The sequence below is a fragment of the Vicugna pacos genome, chromosome 7 (assembly GCF_048564905.1).
Source record: "Vicugna pacos chromosome 7, VicPac4, whole genome shotgun sequence".
Lineage (NCBI taxonomy): Eukaryota > Metazoa > Chordata > Mammalia > Artiodactyla > Camelidae > Vicugna > Vicugna pacos.
The window spans coordinates 2,009,173-2,031,930 of NC_132993.1; the positions used below are offsets into that span (position 1 = coordinate 2,009,173).

The 22,758-nt window shown below is 60.0% G+C and overlaps 1 protein-coding gene across 1 annotated transcript; it reads left to right on the plus strand.

Moving 5' to 3' along the window:
• Nucleotides 1-13,257: 13,257 nt before the first annotated feature.
• SHH (sonic hedgehog signaling molecule) lies at nucleotides 13,258-22,725 on the plus strand. The gene is made up of 3 exons (XM_072964087.1): nucleotides 13,258-13,857; nucleotides 18,980-19,241; nucleotides 21,859-22,725. Exons 1-3 carry the CDS (start codon nucleotides 13,549-13,551, stop codon nucleotides 22,686-22,688), a joined length of 1,401 nt encoding a protein of 466 aa, XP_072820188.1. The 5' UTR covers nucleotides 13,258-13,548; the 3' UTR covers nucleotides 22,689-22,725.
• Nucleotides 22,726-22,758: the final 33 nt, after the last annotated feature.

A 22,758-nucleotide genomic window follows, 5' to 3' on the forward strand; every position in this document is an offset into this window, starting at 1 on the left:
GCACCTGGTACGGTGTGCTCTCGAGGCCTCCAGGTGACACCCTTCCTGGTGAGTCAAAACAGCCTCAATCGTGAGTAAGTAAGAGAAGTGCTCTAACTTGTCCCAAGCGCCACCCCTCCTCCTGCTGTCAAGTCCCTTTTGCCTCATACTCACCTGGGGGCTGTCAATCGAAGGGGTCCTGGGCATGAGCATCCTGCCCGTGGGGGTCCAGAGCGCCTCATCCTGCCCTCAGCCATGGTCCCGGGGGAGGGCGGCCAGCCAGGGAAGCCGGACGCCAGCCTTTCAGGGGGGCTCCAGGAGTGCTGAGGGCCACGCGAGCAGGAGCTGCCACAGCACGAGAGCTGCCTGCTGAGGAAGTCAGTGGGGTTGTAACCACACAGCAGACGGAGCTCAGCTGGACCACAGGCACCTGCTGCGGCAAACACACCACGTGCTGAGGAACGTTGGAAACATACCTGGGAAGGAATAAAGAGAAAGCCTCAGGCGCCTGTGAAAGTCATCCTGGACTCAGGTCCTTACTCTCACGGACTGATGCTGTGACTGCCCGTGGTCGTCGGGCCAGCTGAAGGACAGGGGCTGGGTGTTCATAGCGAAGAGAGCTGGCCTCCACTGCTGCGAGGCCCTGGTGCCGACTCCTGGAAGGGCCTCTCCTGCAATGAAGAAGCCGGAAGGGAGCTGGGGAAGCCCCACCCCTCACCTCGGAGAAGCAAGAGAGAAACCTGACTCTGCCCAGGACTCGGGGTCAGGAATGCACCCTCCTCGGGAGGAACTGGAGATCCCGGCCGGGCCACGGGTGGGTGTGGTCTCCAGCTCTCACCACGGGCACACCGCATGGTGCCCCAGCTGAGAAATTAGCTCCAGTCCCTCAGGTGCAGAAGCAAGTGTAAAACCCTCCCCTGCTGGGGTCTCAGCCCTTGACCTTGGCGCACAGTTGGGACCCATCGCCTTAGTGATTTCTTCGATCACATCTCTTGCCTGGAATGAACATGGTGAGGCCAGGAGTCGGGTCTCACATTTGTATTGAGGACATACCTCACGTGGTCTTAGCGCATCTTAGGCGTCAACGGCACGTCCGTGAAATGAACGAATGAGGGGACGTATGAATACACGATAGGAAATAAACCAGGGAACAAGCTTGTCGCAGTGCCTCCAGCACCCAGAAAACGCCGGCACGTGTGGTCCTGGAATTCTGGGCTGGTCCACGGACTGGACCCTGAATCGGTGGGATGAAAGTAACATGAAGGGAGAGCTCTGATCTGAGGGTGGAGGTGTGTGTTCTGGTTCAAGCTGTGCCCAGCTCTGCGACCTCTGACATAAGCAAGCAGCTTGGGTTAGACCAGCCTCGGCTTCCTCACCTGTAAAAATCAGGGGTTGGGCCAGATTTCTCATTTTCCTTCTGAAGTTCTTGAACTTCAGTGATGCTCTCCAGAGATGACATCACATGAGATTTTTTTTTTTTTTTTGATGAGTCAGAAACTCAAAGGTTTCCTGGGATGTCTGTGGATGGGGCATGGCTCAGAGACAGGGATCATTTTCTAGACCACATTCCGTGCCTTCTTTTATGGTAGCCGTCTGAGCACTCTCTGTGTGTTTTGATTTTTCATTCTTGCTCTCTGAATGATGATTTATCTGGCTTTCAGAATAGAAGGCTGAAAGGCCTAATTGTGTGTGTGGCTTCTGGGGTCACTTAGATTTATAAATATTTTAATAGGATTTTTATTTCTTCATAACAAATATCTTAGAAACCTTTGTACCAGGAGCAAATTCCGTGTTTTTTCTACAGAACTTATCTTGAGAGAGAGAGAAAAAAGACTCGAGAAAATGGTCACAATTTTAGAAGTCTTTAAAGAGCGCATGGCAGTCACAGCTGGCTTAACCCCTCCTCTGCTCTGATGGCCCCGACTGCCCATCACCCCTTCCAGAGCTCCACGTCCACACACCGTCTGAGCCGACTGGAGGAGCAGCTGTGCCTCATTCTAATCTGACTCCTTAAGGAACATCTAACTGTGTAAATAAGACTTACAAGATAGTGAAACCTCTAGTTGGAGAAACTACAAAGTCAAGTTAGACAACAGAAAATCCCGCAGTTTAGTGATCGAACCACCCAGACGTATTAGCAAAACACACTGAGACCAGGGCAGGGAGAGGGTCCAGTGCCAGGAGGATGTGAAAACGGGCGCCTGGAGGGGTGGGGGCTGTGGTCCTAAAGTCACCCCTCACAGCCACACCTGCTGCCACCAGCTCCCAGCCCAACGCAGCCAGGAAGATGTGGGTCCAAGTTTGAAAGCTCCTTGCATAAAATTATTGGTTTACCTCTGACCTGAAGCCGGCTCTTTTCACTCAATCCATCCTCTTCTGCCGAATCTAAGACCTGATAAAATCTCGCTCAGAAAAATCAATCACCCCAGGTTGTGTCTACGTGGCACCAAATCTGTCTCTGAAAACCAAGAAAGACAGTCTGTTCCAGGGACTCAGATGTTTGCCGCTCTGAAGACACAGACACCCACACGCGTTTCTTTTCAGTGCGGTGGGCAGACGATGAAATGTGGGAGCACACTCTGCATATTAACCTAACAGTTCAGCACAAGAATAAATACTGTCTGGCCTTGAATACCATCATAGTAAAATGTATTATTGCCCGTGGAACTACTCAGATGGTGTTATGATGCTGGAAGCCAAAAGATGACAGCAGAATTGAACTACTGCCCAAAAGCAATTACTGATTAGAATTGATTATTTCTACAAAGAAAGGTGACCGACGGATTCGTTGTCACATTACAGCAGATTCGGGCAAAACTGCCACAATTGTTCAAGGGCCAGAGCTGCCCAACGGTAGATGGGAACAGAGAACATCAAGACAAGGATTCCTCCGGATGCGCGGCCATAAACTGGAACTTGACAGAATGCTGATGCCACTGCTGGGCTCTCCCAGCTCATCCTGGAAAGACCCCATACTCCAGCCCGCTTCCGTCAGACGAAGTCACACCAGCCTGTCATGACACCCAGAGGTGAGTCAGTAGTGTTTAAAAGCAAGCCACGCTTCTGCTGTGGCTGCTGCTTCGACGGGGAATTATAAAAATACAGGGCTCACTTAAACACACGCTAAGTTAATGGGCAGTGATGCGGCTGAAGAGCTGGCGGTGCAGGCGCGCCTCACTGGATTTGCCTCATTACACGTCTTACTGCCCCTTTCATAGCACTGCTGCCTCAGGTGTCTGTGAACTTCATACCTACTTCTTCCCTAATCGCTGAATCAAAACGCCACGTGATCGCTCCAGCGTGCAACCTTACAGCTGCTCCCAAGCACATCGACGCCTGCATCCTGTGGAGGGACGGCTCTCCCAGCCTTTCCGTGGTGGCATTTTAAGACCTGAAGGTGAACATTCTTGACCAATCTGATACAAAAGATCCCCCCGGCCACTCCACCACCTCCCACCCCACCCCTCCTGCACCAAACAAAGCACAACAAAGTCAGGGCATAAATACATCAGGGTAAGAAAGAGCACACGGACACAGCATCCAACACGGCCCGCCGGCGGCGAGGGGCGAGAGATGCCACGACAGCCGGGCGCATACTTGGCCTGCTCCCAGGGCGCGGGGACTGAGCGGTTACCATGGCGGGATGGGGCCAGAGGGAGGGCTCCAGAGGGCAGGCTTTGTCTGGGCGCTGCTCAAACAGAGAGCTGGGATTCAGTCTGTTGGTTTGTGTACTTTGGGGTGAGCCGTCCCCACGCTGAAAAGGCCGAGAGGAGCAGCGTTGGGCTCGTCTTGATCTCATGCCTTCGGGTTTCTCTTGGCATCCCGGCGCTCCCCCTCCTCCGGGCCCTCCCCGCCTTCCCGTCCGTGGAAACGAGGGGCACTCAGCACCCTCCGGGGGGGACGCCAGTCGGGAGCCTCCCTCCTCCGTGGAGGGACGCCCCAGGCCCCAGGCCTGAGTCAGTGCAGAAATCGAACGAGGATTCTCTGCACGGAAAAGGGAATTCCTCGAAGTGCGGTGCGAGGCCTGGGCCCTGAGACACTCCAGCAGCTCAAGCTTCTGAAGAGTAAGAGGTGAGCCCCAGGTGACGGAGCGCAGACCCAGCCAGCGCCCGAGCTGCAGGCGGGAAACGGAAGAGCTGAGAGTCAGAGAGCCGAGGGGCTCCGGGTGAAGTCGTCCAGGCTCTCCTTAGACCTCAGGCTCCTCGCCTGTCAAATGGAGCCAACCCCGCGGGGCCTACCTCCACCTCAGGGTGTCGCTGGGGGGGCACACATCCCTCCCCAGGATGCCCTCTGAGACCCCTCTGTCCTCGCAGAAGCCCCACGTCTTCAGAGCTGGGGGCTGAGGAGGGACCGCCCTCCGTGCAGCGGCTCGAGAGGCTGTCCGTAAGAGGAAGGGGCCTGGGGTGAGGAAAAGGACCCTGCACAGCAAGTAAGGTTATTGAAATTGACTCCACTTGGCCAAATGTCCTTTCTGTCAAACCACAGAAGTGACCCATGGCCAGCCCCCTCTGTTTAAAACCGTTACCTGACATGACACCCAGCTGTCTTCGGCGCACGTCACGTGGGTGGGTCAAACAGGGAGGCGCTCCCGTTCAACACGAAGCCACTCCAGGCCGGGCACCATCACTCACCCTGCGACCCTCTGGCCTCAGCCTTCACTCCACTCCACAGACGGGGAAATGTGCCCAGAGAGGTGAAGAGACCTGCCCGAGGTCACACAGATGGCGGGTGTCAAAGAGGGCCCAGGCCCAGCTCAGCCCCCTGGCACGAGCCACACTCCGGAGCCCTTTGGGGGCTCCTCTCGGGGTCGTGGGCTCACAGCCAAAAGACGACGTGTTGGAACTGGAGGCGAACCTCCACCCCGCAGGCCATCTGGGGCCAACTCCGTGGTCACAGCAAACCCAGCCTTTCCGGCAGGAGAGAATCTGCCCAGACCCTGAGCCTGGCATTTGAGGTTCCTGTCACTTGCTTGCTTTGTTTTGCCTTTGTTACTTTTTGAGCAGCAACTACCAAAGAGCATTTCACAGCACGTCACCAGTTTACCTGACTAATTCGTAAGAAATATCTGTCAACTGACAGACACTTGTCACACATCTTCTAACCTGGAGTTCATACACCCTGACAGCTCTTCTGGAAATCAGCAAATGTGTTGAGGACACAGATAGTGACCCCGATGACGAAAGCTAGATGACAACACCCGAAGGTAAGTAGGCTCATGAGCTGTCACACAGAGGCCGTCGGCGTGACTCCGAGTGTGAGACACGCTGACGTCTGGGGGCCCACAGGTCGAGATGAAGGGAGATAGGTAGGCTCCATGGAGGACAAGAGGCTACACCTGGCCCTGAAGGTGGACACTGAGCCAGAGAGCAGAGTGGATGGAGAAGTTCATGGGCTCGGTCATGGGCCAACTGTGGGTCCTGCAAGATGGGGCGTGAGACCCACGTGCAGGGGACAGAAATGCAGGAGAAGAGTAAATCTGGAATCTGCCATCTCTAAGTTAATCAAATGAGCGCCATTTATGATTAAAGACCCCAGGACTATGGGCTGCAGCTCTGGGGGGAAGGAGAGACCCCCAGATCTCAGTAGGGTGTCCTGTGGGCTCTGTGGCCTCACCTGTGACGTGAGCACGATGCCTCCAGGCCTCGCCAGCACCCAGGTTTGCCGGGGCTCCGGTGAGGTCACGGGTGGCCGGCAGGTCTGCACACACACACGAAGTGTTTTCACGACACCATGGATTCGGGCAGAGCACCACCGGGACATGGCTTCTGCGCTTGGAGCGAGAGACAACAAAATGCGGCAACAGAAACCCCAGCTCCAGGATCCGCGCTGCTGCCTCCCATCCCAAGAGGAAACAAGGTCACCCTGACCAAGAGTTCACCTGAGAGGCCAGGGGAGCTTGACTTCCTACTGCAGAGCTAACACTTCATCCATCGGCGGTGGATTGGACTGGGGCCAAAAGACCAGTTCAAGGCCAAGCCGGTATCTCCCAGGGTGGCCTTACTGGGAGACAGGGTCTTCACAGAAGGAATCAGTTCAGATGAGGGTGGGGCACCAGCCCAGTGACTGGTGGTGTGCTAAGAAGAGGAGAGACACACAGACACACAGAGAGGAGACGGTCGGTGACGCTGGAGGCAGAGGCTGGAGTGATGCGTTTAGCCCTAAAATACGAAGGTTTGCCGGCAACACCAGAGGCTAAGAGAAAGATGGGGAAAGAGCCCTCCCTGGCACCTGCAGGCGGAACACAGCCCTGCCGACACCCTGAGCGCAGACTTCGGGCCTCTCTGAGCCAAGACAGGGCACAAACTGGTGCCAAAGTAAACACACTTGGAGGCCCAGTGGCCAAAGTGGTTGGTGAGGCTTCCAGACGATCTGTCCTTCCCAAGCGATGGGACCCCGGCCTCGGCAGAGATGAGGCCAAGGAAGGACCAGGGCTAACTTAGCTCTGGGGAGTCCTGTTGTCTGCCTGGATCTGCGTACATGTAAGCTGTTTGCACCAGTAACCTGTTTGCAAAACAAAACTGGAATCAGCAAGAGCTGCAGTCTGGCAAGAAGGAAAGGAAGGGGCGGTGTCCCACCACAGCAACGGGCCGTGTATCCGACCGCCTCTGCTCTCCATCCTGCAGAAGGATAGCCCCCAAAGCTGGGTGCTACTCCCTCCCCCACGGGGCCGATCAAAGGCCCTGGAGACCCACGTGCTGTCACATGGCGCACAGAACGCAGAGCAGCAGTAACAGCGGACTTGGAGATGAGGCAGGCTTTGGAAGTCCTGTGTCTGAGAATATCTGTCATTATGAAGCAGTGCTGGCCCTCTCCAGGGCCCCCTCCAGGTGAAGGTCCCAAGTCCTAAAACAGAAGCAGAGAAGCCAGCCAGGGAAGACTGCTCTTCTTTAAAGGTTTCTTTCATGCTGTTCTGTCTTCTTTTCCACAGTCATCTGAGAAATTGATAATTCAAGGATTCATAGAAACAGTGTCCTTGAGCGTGCCTAACCTGAAGCCCAGGTTTCTGTCCACAGCTCAGAGGCCAGCCTGGAAATGCAACTTTGCTGGGTATCTCTCTTGGGACACAGGAATGCAGAACCTGACACTTGGAGACTGAGGTCAGTCTGGTCCACTTTGGTAAGTGGCCTTGGGCATTGCCACCTGCTGCACACATGTGCTGGCACCAGCCTGGCAGAGACATTGAGCGTGCCACACTCTGACATGGTGTCCCTAAGCAAGAACTCTGCACTGAGTTCCTCGGCTGGGTGGGGGGCCATGGGGCCTCCAGGGAAATGGTCCTCTTCTGTCCCAGTGAGCACACCCTCCAGGCTTCAGGGTGCACACAGGCAGGCTCAGCCCTCCTGCACCGCCCCTGAGGGTGGCTTCTGTCTTCCCCCCAGAAATTCCTCACCCAGGCCTTCTTGTTAACACCCGCCAAATGTTCCGGTAATGTGACAACTCCCAGGGAGGGGCCTGTAGAATTACTAATGTCCCAGCAGCTTTTGCCCAGGTGAGCGCTTGCACCCTCAGTCTCCCCTCCTGCGCCCTCTCCCGCCTCCTGGAGCCTCCTCTGCCCCAGCCCTGCCCCTCCTTCTGATGCCTCTGTGTTTCCAGCTCTTGCCTGTGCACCTTAGAGGGACGTGTCATCCTCTTTCAAGACAGCAGAGAAGGGAATGCTCTCTGGGGGGAGGGTGGGTCTGGGAAAGAGCGGACGCGCCTGCATGGGGCTGCCGGCCTATCTCAGAGGCCAGACAAGTGGGACCCCGAGGGCCTCCCTGACTCCACATGAGGCTGGTGCTGGAGCAAGTGTGCGGCAGAGCCAAAAGTTCCCTGGGAAGCCAACGTGAACCAGAGGTGTATCTCCGGGGAGGGGTTGAAGCATCCAAGGGACGCAGGACACACCCAAGGGGCCAGGAGGGGTGCTCACAGCAGGGCAGCCGGGCCCGCTTGAGTCTCCATCTCCCACCAGAGAGACTGTTCAGTGAGCGTGCTCGATCCTCCTGAGGGCAACATCGCGGACTCACAGCGCTGAAGGCCGTCAGTTAATTCAGCCCACACTTTTGCAAATAGGAAACAAGGGTCAGGAGTGGTCAGGGCACTGGCCAAGAGGGTGAGAGCAGAGGAGGGCAGCCCTGGAGCCACAGAGGTACCGGCCTGCCGGGACGCGGGAGCCGTGACGGCAGGGTCGCTCCCCGCAGAGCTGCTGGCGGGCACCAGCCCCTGCCTTGTGAGTCTGTGCGTCTGTCGCTCCTGTAGAGAAACGGCCTCCGTGTTTCTGCGAGTCAGCACTGCATCCCTTCTTTATTCAGAAGAAGACGTTTGGACTGAAGTTGCTCAGATGATGTAAGCACTCTGCCGGCTGCCAAGAAGGGTCTCAGCCACCCTCCTTTGGAGCAGCGGAAGAGCGGAGACCGCCAGCCAAGGGCGCTCCCAGCCCAGGCGGGAGGAGAAAGCACTCCCTGCCCGCGGAGACAGGGGGCCCGCCCCTAGAATGCCCACAGCCCAGGTGCCCCAAGCCCAGCTCCAGGGCCCCCGCTAACACATCAGCCCCCGGTTCTGGGGACCCCCTCCTGGGCTCACACACACTCACACTCACCCCTCACCATCCTCCCCAGTTCCCAGAGAGGATCAGAGACTCGCACATGTTCAGTCCTCCAGCCCCATCGTGTGAGGCTCTGTGGGCTTCACTCCAGGTCCACCAGCCACAAGGACCCAGACACAGACAGACGTTCCATGAGGACAGGGGCGTCCTGAGGATGCCCCGGCCCCCCTCCCCCGCCCCACCCCCTGAGCTGCCATGGGAGCGGCAGGAGTGCGACCGGCACTGCCGGCTGGGTTTCCCTCTCCGTGAGCAGCTCCCTGCTGACCCTAACGTGCAATGAGCATTTACTGTATCAACTTGCCCAGGGGCATCTGCGTCTTAACTAGGTCCAGAAAGTTGAGGAATGACCGTCTCCTGGTGGAATTTCCAGGTAGCTGTGGGACAGGGAACAGCATCAAGGAGCCGGGATCAGAAGAACTAGATCTGAGACCAGATGGCTCCCTCGTTTCGTGGGCATGAGGCCGGCTCCCTGCACTGTGCTTTGTGTCCCACCCACAGACGTGGACCGAGAGTCCCTGACGATGGCCATGAAACCAATTTGAAACTGTCAGGGCCACACACATCTAAGGCATCATTAGACGCCCACGGCTCAAAGTGAATGTTAAGCGACTCAACAGAGCTGAATGGGCTGGAGAGAGGGATCTGCACAAACCCCAAAAGCTGCACATGAGGCTGAATGTGCCTGCCCCCCCAAGCCCCCCAGGCCCAGCGTGGCTCCTGGCTCACAGCCGGGCGGTTGCTCTGCAGGTCAGTCTCCGGCCATGCCAAGCCCAACCTGCTGGAGGAGCAGCGTGGGCGAAGGAGACTTGGGATGTGGCCGTCCTGGGGAGACGCGTGACGCAGCTCTGGGGGCTCCATGTGCCATGGGGAGCCCCCTGCCCCTCAAGACACACACAGCCCCCTTGGGTGTGCAGCAGTCCGACCCACTAGCACTCCCCAGGTCTGCCGAGCAGAACCAGCAAGAATAAAGGCTGGAATCACAGGTCCTCTGGATGGAAGGGGCCTCGATGTCATGCACACTCCCGCTTCAGAGAATGGCTGAGGCCGGGAGGAAGCCCGGGCCGACCCCCAGGGACGATGCAGTGAGTGGCTGGGGCGCCCTGCCCGCCCATCACCTCGCAGGGTCCTCTCTCCACTCTCTCCACTCTGCTCTGCTGAGAAACGCAGCCCGAGTGGACATCGTTGCCCCACTGGCCCCTGGTGCCAGCACAACCAGGGTGGTGGCCTCTTCCCCAGCCACTGCCATCACTGCCACCGTGGGCTTGCAGCGCAGTGGGGAGATGCATGCAGGGAGGCCCGCGGCTGCACAGGGCCCTCGCCGGCATCAGGACAGAGAGGAGAGCTGCTGGTCACCTGAGTGAGGACTCCAGTCATGAGCAGGAGGGTGCATCCTGGGCCTCCTGGGCCATCTGCTCCCTGGGGCTCTGGGAAGCTGGAGACTCCTCCATCGGGTCCAGGGATCTGGCGAGGAACGCGGGTTTGAGAGAGCGGTGCTGAAGGGCCGCATCCGTCCAAAATTCAGACAGGGCCCTGCCTGGCAGTCACTGGGAGAATGACAGAGATTCAATTTGCCAAAACTGGGACCAAATCAGACAAGAATTGAAACTGGATGATTGGATGGAAAGAGCCTGAGTGAAAGTATCAGGAAGAAAGTCAAAGGTGGGGGGTTGGGGAGGAGGGGTGCTGAGCTCCGAGCTCTGACTCAGGGCCCGGGGTCCTGGACAGCCCTGGAGCTGGGTGGGAGGCCAGAGCCCCAGCTGCAGGGCCCAGCGGGTACCAGTCTGAGAAAAGGGTAATAGGGGACTGCGAAAGCTAATGAGGGGGTTGGGGAGGATGACCGAGTTGGCTCACCTTGCTTCCAGGGGCTTCCCAAGCTGGTCTGCATGCATTTCCCAAACCTGCAGAGCCAGAGCCTGAAGGCAGAGTGAGGAGGCCATCTAGCGGCGGGGGTGGTGGGGAGGCAGGGGCCGGGCCCTGGAGGTGCCTCCTGGGGGGCGGGGGCAGAAGACAGGCAGTCACCTGTCCTCAGCAGGGGTGCTGGTGAGGGATGGAGAGGTGCAAGGATGGAGGGGGGGGTGAGGGATGAATGCAGAGGACCTCGGGAAACAGGGGCAGAGCCCAGACAAATTAGAATTGGATCCTGGGGGTGTCCTGGGGTATCTGGCCAGGTCAAGTGGAGGCTAGGGTTTGGAATCTCTGACCTGCACAGGGAGGGGCCCAAATTCTCTGGAGGGGGAAAGGCAAAGAGAGGGAGCCATCTGGCGTCTGGAGGTGGAAGCCGCCCGCCCGTGTTGGTGTCTGGGCAGTGGGGAGAGGGTGGGATGACAGGAAGGAGAGGAGGGGGAGGCCTCGGCGTCCCTTCTCGGGGTAGCTGGGCTGGTGTCCTTGTTTCTAAGGTGATAAATACAAACTGGGTTGATTCTTGTCCAGATTCCCCACCCCACCCCACCCCATCCCCCCTAACACACACATCAGGGTCCGGCCCTCAGAATTAAGGTGTCAGGGACAGTTTATGGTCCATCCCTATTTCATTCTCAAGGATTGGCCAGTTCCTGGGCAGGCGGCCCTGGCAGGTTCTGGGGGTGTCCAGAGCTGGTGGTGAGATGGACAGGGAAGTGGCTTCGGCCCACCCCTGGAGCAATGGAGTAAGGAGGCCTGACAGGCTGGGGACCTCCCTCTGCCAGCGAGCGCGGGGCCGGGCGTGTGCCCTGGAGGGAGCTGAGCACGCAGCCCCCGAGTCTGCCCAGCTGCAGGGATCTCACTGCAGCTCAGGCTTCGGCTCCCAAAGCGCCAGCGGTGCTCCCGGGGGCGCCTGGCCGGTCTGAGGTCCCTGCACCTGCGGGATTGCGGGCAAGGATCCCTGTGCACACGGAGGTCACACCAGGTCCAGCGTCTCGGGCTGGGGCTGCGGGGTGGAGACCCGGGTGCTACGGCTCTTTCGCCTTTGCCTGAGCGGAAAAGGACTGGCAAAAGGGAGGGGGCTGGGGCATGATGCCATGCGGGGGAGGGCACTCAGGAGGCTGGGGCGTCCCCAGGGCCCGGGGCTTCACAAGACCACCCTGCCCAACAGCATTACAACCACACTTGCTGTGTGCCGCCCACCTCTAGCAGGCCCACTCTTCTGGGTACGTGGCGGAGTGACCTCCCTGCACCGGCTCCACTGGGAGGCCGTGATGAAGTTGGGGTGATTCTTCGCAAATCACAGACTAGAAAAAGCAAGTGTGGGGGAGGGGAAACAGCGGAGCCCTGGTGACGCGCAGTGTCTGCAAGGCCCAACCACAGGCTCTAAGATGTCCCCTTCCTCACTCCCCCCTCAAAAAGTTTGTCTGCACGGACCCTCTGCTGGACTGCAGCAAATGCCCCATTGTTTCAAGGATGGAGCCTTCAGACCTGGCCTCTACTGCTCCCCTTGGCCAGGCTGGGGCCAAAGGAGAGCGCTTCGCTTCCCAGAGTGACAGCCAGGTCTGACCTGGTCCAGTCCACACGGAGAGCTCTCACTGCCTCGTCCTGTTCCGGAGCAGCGACTGCGTCTGAGTGAGATGGCCAGGGCAGAGAAGGGGGTTGGCATATTCTGCAAAGAGGGGGACTCTCAGATTTTCTTTTTCTGGTTTAAATAAGACTTTAGCTAGTTTCTTACAGAAGTGCAGGAACTGGGACTCCAGCATCACCAACTCCAAGTGCTGTGCCCTCTCCTGTACTCCCTTCCTCTGCTTGTTTCCCTGGGGCTCTGCGCCGTCTCGGGCTCCAGCCCCCAGGCCCCTGCGGACCGGCCTGCTGAGCGCCGTGAGAAGCCAGCTCGGCATGGTGTGGAAGGAGTCTGAGCTCCACATTCAGCTCATCCCTGGCCTGCACTTTGCTCCGATCGATTGAATCATGGGGGTGGTGTGTGCACAGCCTTGCCCACTCGCCGCTGCCCCCAGGCGCAATGGGCCTCCGCCCACCACACAGGCACCAGCACCAGCCCCCTTCTCTGAGCTGGGGTGCAGCCCTCAGACCCGCTGGGCCCAGCCAGCTGGACCGTCCTCAGCTCACCCTGCACCAGCCCCTGAGCACGCCTCCATTCCACTTTCAGAGAGTTAAAAATAATGCATTAATTGAAACACCATAAGGAGCAGTATTTTCAAGTTTTTCTAAGATGCTTAAAGCACTTCAGATAGCACGGCCAGCCGGTCAGGCTGAGGTGCCTGGAATATTCCGGAGGGGGCATAGACCCTCTTTCTTTAAAATGCAGAGAGACCTGGCCTGCAGGATAAAGTCTCTGGGAAAACATTTAAATAAGACCTGGGCAGCTTGGCCCCTCAAACATTTGAGAGAATATTTGTTTGATGATGGAACCTGGGGTGGGGGGTGTCTAGACTGTCCTTTAAAAACTTAAGTTGGTGTTAACTGAAGCACCTACCATTCTGGAGGAAGGGAAGGGGGTACAGGAGATGTGCACAAAGCAGGGGGGAACCGATGTTACCCTAAGGAACCTGCCTCCTCCCTCCCTCCCACCTTTGTCTTAGTAAAGATTTTTTTTTCCTTTTAACTCGAAGCCCTCAGGTGAAAATAAAGCAACAGCAGCTACAGAAAAAAAAATTAGTCTTTTTTAGGGTTAAACATCAGAAGACAAGCTTGTGCTGCTTTGGCCAATCAGATACGCCCCTGCCAGCTATAATATAGTACTGAAGACAGCCTCGCTCACAAGCTCTCAGGCTTGCTACCATTTAAAATCAGACTCTTTTTGTCTTCTGATTGCCGTCTTGAGCCCCAACTCTGATGTGTTCCGTTATCAGCGACCAGCAACCTGCCGTTCCAGCCCCCGTCTGGGTGGGGATCAGTGGCGAGTCCCCCGCAGCGGCGGCAGGCAAGGTTATATAGGAAGAGAAAGAGCGAGGCAGAGAGAGCCGAGGGCGCCAGCAGCCAGCCGAGCGAGGCGGGGAGAGGGCACAGGCACGCACACTCGCGCACTCGGACCTGCTCGGGCCAGCCTTGAAGTCCTTGGCTGCATGGACAAGATGCTGCTGCTGGCGAGATGTCTGCTGGTGGTGCTAATCTCCTCGCTGTTGGTGTGCTCGGGGCTGGCGTGCGGACCCGGCAGGGGATTTGGGAAGAGGCGGCACCCCAAAAAGCTGACCCCTTTAGCCTACAAGCAGTTTATCCCCAACGTGGCTGAGAAGACCCTAGGGGCCAGTGGAAGATACGAAGGGAAGATCACAAGAAACTCGGAGCGATTTAAGGAGCTCACCCCCAATTACAACCCCGACATCATATTTAAGGATGAAGAAAACACTGGAGCGGACCGGCTGATGACTCAGGTAGAAACCCAGCGCGGGGCGTGGAATGTGTTGCTTTCAAGGGGTTATGTGTAACCATGCAGTTCAGTCTGTTTGCTCTGGAGGCAGGTAGAAAGGCGATTTTACCCTCTCCTTCCCCACCCACCTGCCTGCCTCCCATCCCTTCCTCTTCCTGGCGGGGAATGGAGGTAAAGGGTCTAGCTGGAGAAGTTTAGGGTGGGGGTGGGGTAGGGACGGGAGGAGATGTGGTCCATAGATGGCCCTGATTTGATGTGTCCTGCTGGGATGGCCTTCCCATCCTGCCTCAGCTCTGGCTTGTAACTTGGGGAGACCTTCACTTTGGGGGCATCTGTCCTCTCCAAGTTGGGAGCGGAAATGGAGGGAGGGGGCAAGAGTCCCCCCTAAACATAAAGTGGTGTCCAGGTCACCGTGCAAGTGTAGCCTCGTCGCTTACACGTTTCCCTTCTCCTCTGTGCTGCTCTTTCCCACCACTACCACCGCACTGCAGCCCCCCACCAAAGACCCTCAGCTGGGAACGGCAGGAGGCAGTTCTGACAAAAGGTCGGGGCTCCAGAGGCGGCTGGGCTGGTCCCTGAGCGGATCGCATGTCTCCGCTGCGATCCCATCGCTGGCACTCGTGCCCGTCAGAGTGTGAATGTATCGATATTTCTTTAAGGATGCCCTCTCGTTCTCCCGAGCCCGCGGTACTTGAGGGGAGGGACTTAGAACTTACTGGCATTGCATCACGCTAGTTTTCAACCTGCTTGCATAGGAATTAGGAGCAACTACATACTAGCGGGAGGGGAGGGGGCTGGAAAGCAGAACCAAAGCAAAACAGGAGCCCCTCTCTCCCCCTGGCCTCCGTTTGAGACTTCTGCTGCCAATCTCCCCGCCAATGATAGACTTTCTGAAACTCCATGCACTGTAACTGAAGATGGAAATGGATTTCCTGGCAAATATAGGTCAACATCCTTTTTATTGCCCTATTAAAATACTCAAGTCCTACCTTCAGGGCTAGGAGCGCACCGCGGCTGACGGAGCGGGGCTGGTGGGGCGCGAGCGCAGGGGGGGCTGGGGTGGGAGGGAGACAGAAGCCCCTCTGGGCCGCTCGGCTCCCCAGCCCGAGTCTGGTTCTGGCCTTGCTGCGGAGCCCGGAGAGGAGAGGGGCCGGCGGGGTAGCCGGCTTAAGCGAACGGGCGGGGTAGGAGACGGAGCGAAGGAGAGGGTCATTATCCCTCGCTCTCTCGTCTCCTCGCGACCACCTTAAATCTGGACCGCGACTGTGGACGCGCGCCTGTGCCCGAGCGCAGCGCGAGCCGCAGTTAACTCTGCGCAGGCCGCGGGGTGCCGGGTGCGTGCAGCCGGCTGCCGCAGTTCTCCAGCTCGTCCCGGACTCCGACCCCCTGGTCAGCCTCGCTCCCTGCGGGAGGGAAGGGGCCTCCCCGCGGTCTCTCGAACCCGCGAGAGAGGGCGAGGCCAGAGGAAGCGGCGGGGTCGGGAACACCGGCGGTCCCCGAGCCAGAGGGCTCAGCGTCCGCCGAGGTCCCGGGTCTCCCACGCGGGAGAGGGGTCCCGGCTCGCGCCCTGCCCCGGACCCGGCCACCAAGTGCGAGCGCGCGGAGCCGCGCACCCAGGCAGACGCATCTCATCTCCACTTACTCCCGGGCTATCGATCCCGCGGCTCGGGTTTCAGTGCGCGCGGGGCTGGGCTGCGGCCGCCCGCCCGCCCCTCCACGCGCCCGAGCGCGGGCTCGGCCAGGGCTCCCGGCGGCGCTCCGACGGCCCGGGTTGAGCGGCGGCGCGGGCGTGACCGGCGGGACCAGGCGGGAGGGAAAGGCCGGTTCCAGGGTGGGGGCGCCCCAGCCTGAGCCCCCCGCCCGGTCCCTCCCCGGGCCGCCCCCTGCCGCCCCGCCGGGACCCACGGCCGCGCGGCCCGGCGCCCGGCCACTCTCGCCGCCGCGTGCGCTGGCAGCGTTTGAACTTCTGACCTTCTGTCAACTTCCCTCAGACGAACGAAACGAAAACAAATACTTTTTTCCTTGGGCAGTGGCTATTCCCGTTCCCGACACAAAAGGAGGGGGAGGGGCAGCCAGCGTGGGGGTGGGGTGGGGAGGGCCGGGCCAGGACTGCACCACGGACCCCACAAGTGTCCCCTAAAAACCTGGATGGCTGGGAGGAGGGGCGGCCTGAAAGGTGCCCCTCGGTTTATCCCTTCCGCGTCCTTCCTGCGTCCCTGATCCTGAGAGTTGCAGTGGGGAAGGCGGGGGACCTGGGCGGCGAGGGCAGGGCCCGGGGAGAGGGAGCAGGCAACGCCTCCCGGGCTCCTGGGGCACCTGCTCACCCGCCGGCCCTCACTTAAGATAACCGCCTAGACTCTGTTCTCAGGTGCGTGTCCCTCCTCCCCCGTCTCTGTGTGTCTCTGTCTCTCTAATGTGACTGCCGCCCAAGTCCCTCAACCATGGCAAGATCGTCCCCAGTGGAACTTTCAGAGCAGTTCAGGAACGCATGAGCTCCTGGTTAATATTAACTCGGAGAGGGAGAGCGCAGACAGACGCACCTCTCCCCGCAGGCCGCGGGTGCCAGGGGGCTCTGAGGGGGCAGGAGGCGGCGAGGGGCCGGGCCTGCGGGCTGCAGTGGCGATCAGCCTCAGGCGCCCTGTTGGGCCAGATTTCCGGGTGCGTGGCAGCCCCGGGGAGCAGCGCTCAGGTGTGGGTTGATGGGAGGGGTCTGGTTTTCCGGAGTGGGGGAGGAGGAGCGGAGAAGGGTGTGTGTAAGGACTGGGGGGTACCCTTTTGAAGTTGGGACACCCCTCCCCCGCGCCGGGGAAGCCCGTCGGCGTTGGCGGTGACAGTCCCCCCTCGGCTCCGGAGCGCGCAGCGGCTGCGCAGACTGGGGAGGTGGCGGGAGCTCAGGCGTGGGGAACAACTCGGCCTCCGCCGACACAAAGCCGGGCCCGTCGGCCCCGCTGGGCTTCACGGTGGCTGCACAGAGGCGGGCTTGATTCGCGGCACACGACCCAGTGAATTGATAACCGGCCTGGGCTTCCCGGCTTGGTCTGCGACGATCCGGCGCGGCCGGGGCGCAGGGAGCCCTGCCGCCGGGGGCCGAGGCCGCGTTGCGCCTGGCGGAGCCGGGGGAGGGCGCGTGGGGCGCTGGGCGCAGACTCGGGCCTGGCTGGGCCCGGGGCTCCTCGTCTGGGGTCTCCACCTCTTGCCCAAGTGGCGCAGCGCAAAACTCTGGGCTCTGGTACAGGTCCTCCCTATCCTGCCCTCCCCATCGCCAGCCGCCTCGGGGGAAGCTGCGGAAAGCTTCATCTGAGCCCCCAAAGCAGGGAGCTGGAGTGGGATGGGGGCCCGGGATGCGAGTGTCTGCGTGTGCGCGTCGGTAGTGTGCGCCTGCGCAGCCGGTTTCACGTCCCCGCTCTAAACTGACCCTGGTTTACTGATTGATTTTCATGTAAAACGCATTCAATCCTCAAGATGACCTCACTCAAACTCTGTCCTTTTTTTTTTTTTAAGAAAACTGTTGGCAGGACCAGAAACCTGCAAGCGCTGACCTGTTAACTAGGGCCGCCCCCAGCCCTCTGCTCCACCTCCCCACCCCCATCCCCCAACACACACACACACACACACACACATTTGTATGTTTAACTCTACAACCATATACTGGTTTTTATTGCTGTCAAATGCACAGGACTTTTCCTGTTGCGCAATCGGTCACATCCCATTAAAACCTGCAGCAGTCTCTGCCAGAGCCTCTCCCCCACTCTGTTGGAAGAGCCCTTCCCCGCTCTACAATTAGGGTCCTCGCTGGGGGCCGTCTATTCATCTCGGTAAGCGGGTCCCAAGCAGAGCATCGCCCCGCCTGGAGACCAGTCCTGCCCTCTGCAGAAGGCAGCTTGGGATTGCTGCCTACCCGCCTCCGGTCTACCTCTCCGGGGGATGCCCCCATCATGACCGTGTCACCACTTCCCCTCTTTTAAATCCCGCACCCCATCGGCTGCAGTGTAAATGTCCAGTGAGACAGAATCTGCACACACACGATTCAGCTTTTTCTCGCATCCCCTTCTAAATGGGACCCGAGAATCCCGCAGGAATTCCCACAACTCTACCCTGACGGGAGTCCCGCCTAGTCTGTCTCTTTACTCCTACAGGCAGCTTCCTTGTTGTGGGGTGGGGGGGACACTAGGGCAGTTTCCAGAAGGAGGCTCCCCAAGGCCAGAGCTCCGAGGCTGCAGGCCTCTCTGGCTCCCCATCCCCCACCCCTCCCAGCCCATCCCCTCCTCCACCTCTTAAGTTTGCTCTTCAAACTTGCAGGACACCATTCTGTGCCGGCCAAGAAAACAAGAGGGGGGGGCGGGGAACAGGTTAAGGAAAACAAGAGACACAATCAGACCACAGAAAGGCCAGGAGAAAAGAGTTCCACGGGGAAAAGGAATGTGGCTGTCCAGATAAAGAATGTTTGTCATCCGGCCCTGGCCGTATTGAAAATTATAACTCACCTGGCTGCCCTCCACTGCTGGCTCCCCCACCCCTTAGGTTGCTATCAGCTCCCCCCTCCCACCTTTGGCTTAATTCTCACCTCAGACAGGCACAGGGCAGGAGGGAGTGCACACAGATAAGGTCAGGCTTCTCATTCTTTTAGAAGCAGTGTATTTTTCTTTTTTCTTTGGAGTTGCACCCTGGGCCTCTCTCTGGCCTCCTGGCAAGGGTGTCTGCCCAGGGAGATGGGTGGAGCCTTGCACAGTTGCAGAGAGCGGGGGCCACAGAGAGGGCAGGGGCATGGACGGTGTCTTGGAGGAGGATGTGGGCATAGGCTAGGGTGCTCCTGGAGGGGTCTGCAGTCCTGGTCCAAAAACACGCAGTTTACTTTTTCCAAAGAAATGTCATCTGCTTCTCATGCCAGGATAGGAGCTCTGCTATTGCAGACTTGGAGAAAGGCCCTCAGGTCACCTCCCAGACGACTTGCGCCTCGTGCAGATGCGCCCCCCTCCCACCCGCGTGCCCTCTCTCCTGCACTGGCTGAGCCCAGGTCCAGGCCCTGACCCCTGCTTCTCCGCACCGCCGTCATCCTGGGGGACTGCGCAGAGCAGCCCACACCGGGGAGAGGCTCACGTCCGCGGGGCACCCCCTTCTCTCCGCAGAGGTGCAAGGACAAGCTGAATGCCTTGGCCATCTCCGTGATGAACCAGTGGCCAGGCGTGAAGCTGCGGGTGACCGAGGGCTGGGACGAGGATGGCCACCACTCAGATGAGTCCCTGCACTACGAGGGCCGTGCAGTGGACATCACCACGTCGGACCGCGACCGCAGCAAGTACGGCATGCTGGCCCGCCTGGCGGTGGAGGCCGGCTTTGACTGGGTCTACTACGAGTCCAAGGCGCACATCCACTGCTCCGTGAAAGCAGGTGAGGCAGCGGGCCCACCCATGCCGACAGTACCCCCTACAGCGCCAGATCTGCCCCCCCCCCCCCGCTCCCCTGTGTGCTCTACAGCCTGACTCAGGGGAAGGAGAAAGTGTAGAGAGGGCGGGGTGCAGGCAGGGAGGGGATTGGGTGGTGACTGGTGTTTCTATGCGGGAAAATAGTCTCTGGGGCGTATGCCCCACCCCCCAGCCAGGATGTCCCTACCGTCGAGGCCACACAGGACCCGGTTCTCCAGGCCCAGATGCAGAGGGCATATGCTTCCTGAGCCTCCCCTCACCCATTTCCGGAGCCCCCACTGCAGGTGGCAGAGACATCGAGGGAAAATGGGGGGCAGACTCTCCTGGTGAGAGACTGCAGCCCTGCCCAGTTGGCCAGCTCTGGCCTAGAGCCTTTGTCTCAATAGGGCTTAAGAATGAACAACCCCCTACTAGTCTCCTCCCCCAGCACAGGAGGCTCTGCCCAGGGTGGAAGCCCCTGTCCACTCCCCTCCCCACTGAGCGCCTGTGGATTCTAAACTAACTTCACCCACTCAGTCTCTCAGCCTTTGGAAGGAGGCCTGGTGGGAGGTAATAAACCCAGTAGTTACCACTTCCAACATCTGGAGGCCGCAAGCCCAGAAGCATCCGTCCTTGTTAGGAACCAGCTGGGCGGTCCTGAGCCACAGGCAGGGCCAGGAAAGCCAAGCCTGCAGCTGGAGCAGCGGCCCTGCGGCGCGAGGCGGACTTCCCTGGGCCTGCAACGCCACATGCTGTTGCCGGCGGGGAACAGCTTCGGAAGGAAGGCGCACACGCACGCACCAGCCCCAGGGCTATGGATGCAGCTCTCTCCATCTCAGCAGAAGCTGGTGCATTTAGCAAAACAGTTCACAGTGAATTTCGGAGGCACCGTCTCCCCTAGCCCCATCCCCCAGTTTTGCCTGTTTGTCTCCTAAACTATATTTTAATAGCGTATGTCAGTAGAAACACACTTCCAAATGTCAAGACACACTTTGGAGGTAAGGAAAATAGTGGCGTCTTGGCACAACAGAAAGAAAAGGTGTGGAAGGGTGGGGAGAAGGGCCGGGCTGACAGCCCGAGAAAGAGTCTCAGCTGACAGGAGGGCAGGAAGGCGCGCCCCCACTTCGCGGGGCTCCTTAATGGAGGGGGCGGCGAGCCGCCCCCTCCGGGCCGCCCGGGCCGCAGGGTCCCCCGGGCGGGGGTCCCTGGCGGTCTCCTCGCCAGCGCGCAGCGGTAATCCCGCCGGGGGAGCCGATGGTTGGCATTCCGCGCACACGGGCCCGGGCGCGGTGCGGTGCGTGTCAAGCAGGGTCGTGCGACTCGACGACTCGGGCTCGCCTGAGCCCCGGGCGCATTCCGGGCGGCTGCGGCGGGTCTCCAAAGGCCAGCCCCGCACTTCATGCCGGGGAAACCTATGAGAAGATTAAAACCCTCAGTAATTCCAGCGGGAAGATTCTTTCTCGCGATCTCTATTTGCAAAAAGCATGATCCCGGAGATTGGAATGCAGAGGAGACCGGGACCTCCCTGCCCCTCCTCCCCGGCCCCCTGCTCGCCGCCCGACTAGGATTATTGTCCTCAGGACAGTGAGCCTCAGAGAGCCACAGAGGGCCGGAGAAAGCGGGTAGTCAAGGGGCCTTGAGAACCCGGCGCTTGCAGAGCGCGGAGCAGGCCCCGCCATTTAAAATTCAAATACACATCTTGAGTGCTTGGAAGAGAGGCCTGACTGTGCAAATAGTGCTTGTGAGGCCCAGGCTTCTGGAGAGCCCGCGTGTGAATCGCACTGGGAAGGGGGGTGGGGTGCACCTGAGCAAATAGGGAGGGGGCGGCCGAGAGCTGGAGAGAGAGGGAGCCGAGAAAGGGGAGGGGGAGAAAATGGAAGTGGCCCCTCTTCCGAGAGCGCCTCCCATTTGTTGCAGAAATCACAATGACAATGCCGAGCCTTTTATTGGATTTTAATTAGAAAATGCACACAAGGCCCGGATTTCACACCTCGGCCAGTTCTCTGGAATGTTTGTCCAGTTGCTACAACTACTACAGCTATTTGTCACCACCACCACCCCGCCTCCGCCTCCAACGGGCCGACACCAAGGCCCCCCGCTGGGCGCTGGGGACCGGCGGGCTAGGGTCCCCGCCGCGCGGCCCGGGTGCGGAGCGCACCAGGGGGCGCCGCGCCCCGCGCCGGAGGCGGGAGGAAGGGAGGGTGCGCCCTGGCGCCCGAGTGAGCTCAAGGAGGCTTCCTGAGGAATCCAAGTGGAGAGCAAATAACCCTCTGAATTCGTGGCGAGGTTGGGTGTGTGCTGAGCTGGGGGGGGGGGCGGAAGGAAAGCAGTGTAACCGGCCTCCCGCTGGAGACGCCAGTCAACCTTTGTCACCGCCAGTCCAATCCTAAGAGAGTCGTTAAGGACTATGTCTGCCTCTCAATTTGGTCACCAAGGCGGTGGGGATGGGATAGGGAGGTCTGCACTGGACCAGTCTGGAATCTCTCCCCGGAGCCCAGCGCATCCCCGTTCTGGACACCAATCGTGCGCCCCCCTTTCCAAACTCGTGTCTTCTCGGGACTCACCACCTTTTCTCCTCTTCTCTCCTTTCTCCTCTCCCGCAGAGAACTCGGTGGCAGCCAAATCGGGCGGCTGCTTCCCGGGCTCGGCCACGGTGCACCTGGAACAGGGCGGCACCAAGCTGGTGAAGGATCTGCGCCCCGGGGACCGCGTGCTGGCGGCCGACGACCAGGGCCAGCTGCTCTACAGCGACTTCCTCACCTTCCTGGACCGCGACGACGGCGCCAAGAAGGTCTTCTACGTGATCGAGACGCGGGAGCCCCGCGAGCGCCTGCTGCTCACCGCCGCACACCTGCTCTTTGTCGCGCCGCACAACGGCTCGGCCGCCTGGGAGCCCGAGGCGCTGTCGGGCGCTGGGCGGCCGCCGGGGGGCGCGTCGGCGCGCCGGGCGCTCTTCGCTAGCAGCGTGCGGCCGGGCCAGCACGTGTACGTGGTGGCCGAGCGCGGCGGGGACCGCCGGCTGCTGCCGGCCGCCGTGCACAGCGTGACGCTGCGCGAGGAAGCCACGGGCGCGTACGCGCCGCTGACGGCGCAGGGCACCATCCTCATCAACCGGGTGCTGGCGTCGTGCTACGCGGTCATAGAGGAGCACGGCTGGGCGCACCGGGCCTTCGCGCCCTTCCGCCTGGCGCACGCGCTCCTGGCCGCGCTGGCGCCCTCGCGCACGGACCGCGGCGGGGACGGCGGGGGCGGCGGCGGGGGCGGCGGCCGCGTCCCCCCGCCCGCGGCAGGCGCGCCGGGTGCGCCAGGCACGGCCGCCGCGCCGGCCGCCGTGGGCGTCCACTGGTACTCGCAGCTGCTCTACCAAATAGGCACCTGGCTGTTGGACAGCGAGGCCTTGCACCCGCTCGGCATGGCGGTCAAGTCCAGCTGAAGGCCAGGGGCGGCCGGGGAGGGCACCGGGAGGGGGCGGGGCGGGCGGGGGGAGGGGCAACCGCAAGATA

What these genes read in the sequence shown, in the direction of transcription:
- SHH (XM_072964087.1), top strand. Translation starts at nt 13,549, where the DNA reads ATGGACAAGATGCTGCTGCTGGCGAGATGTCTGCTGGTGGTGCTAATC. An exon ending in CGGACCGGCTGATGACTCAG is followed by an intron (nt 13,858 to 18,979) that starts GTAGAAACCCAG and finishes TTCTCTCCGCAG; the next exon opens with AGGTGCAAGGACAAGCTGAA. An exon ending in CCACTGCTCCGTGAAAGCAG is followed by an intron (nt 19,242 to 21,858) that starts GTGAGGCAGCGG and finishes CCTCTCCCGCAG; the next exon opens with AGAACTCGGTGGCAGCCAAA.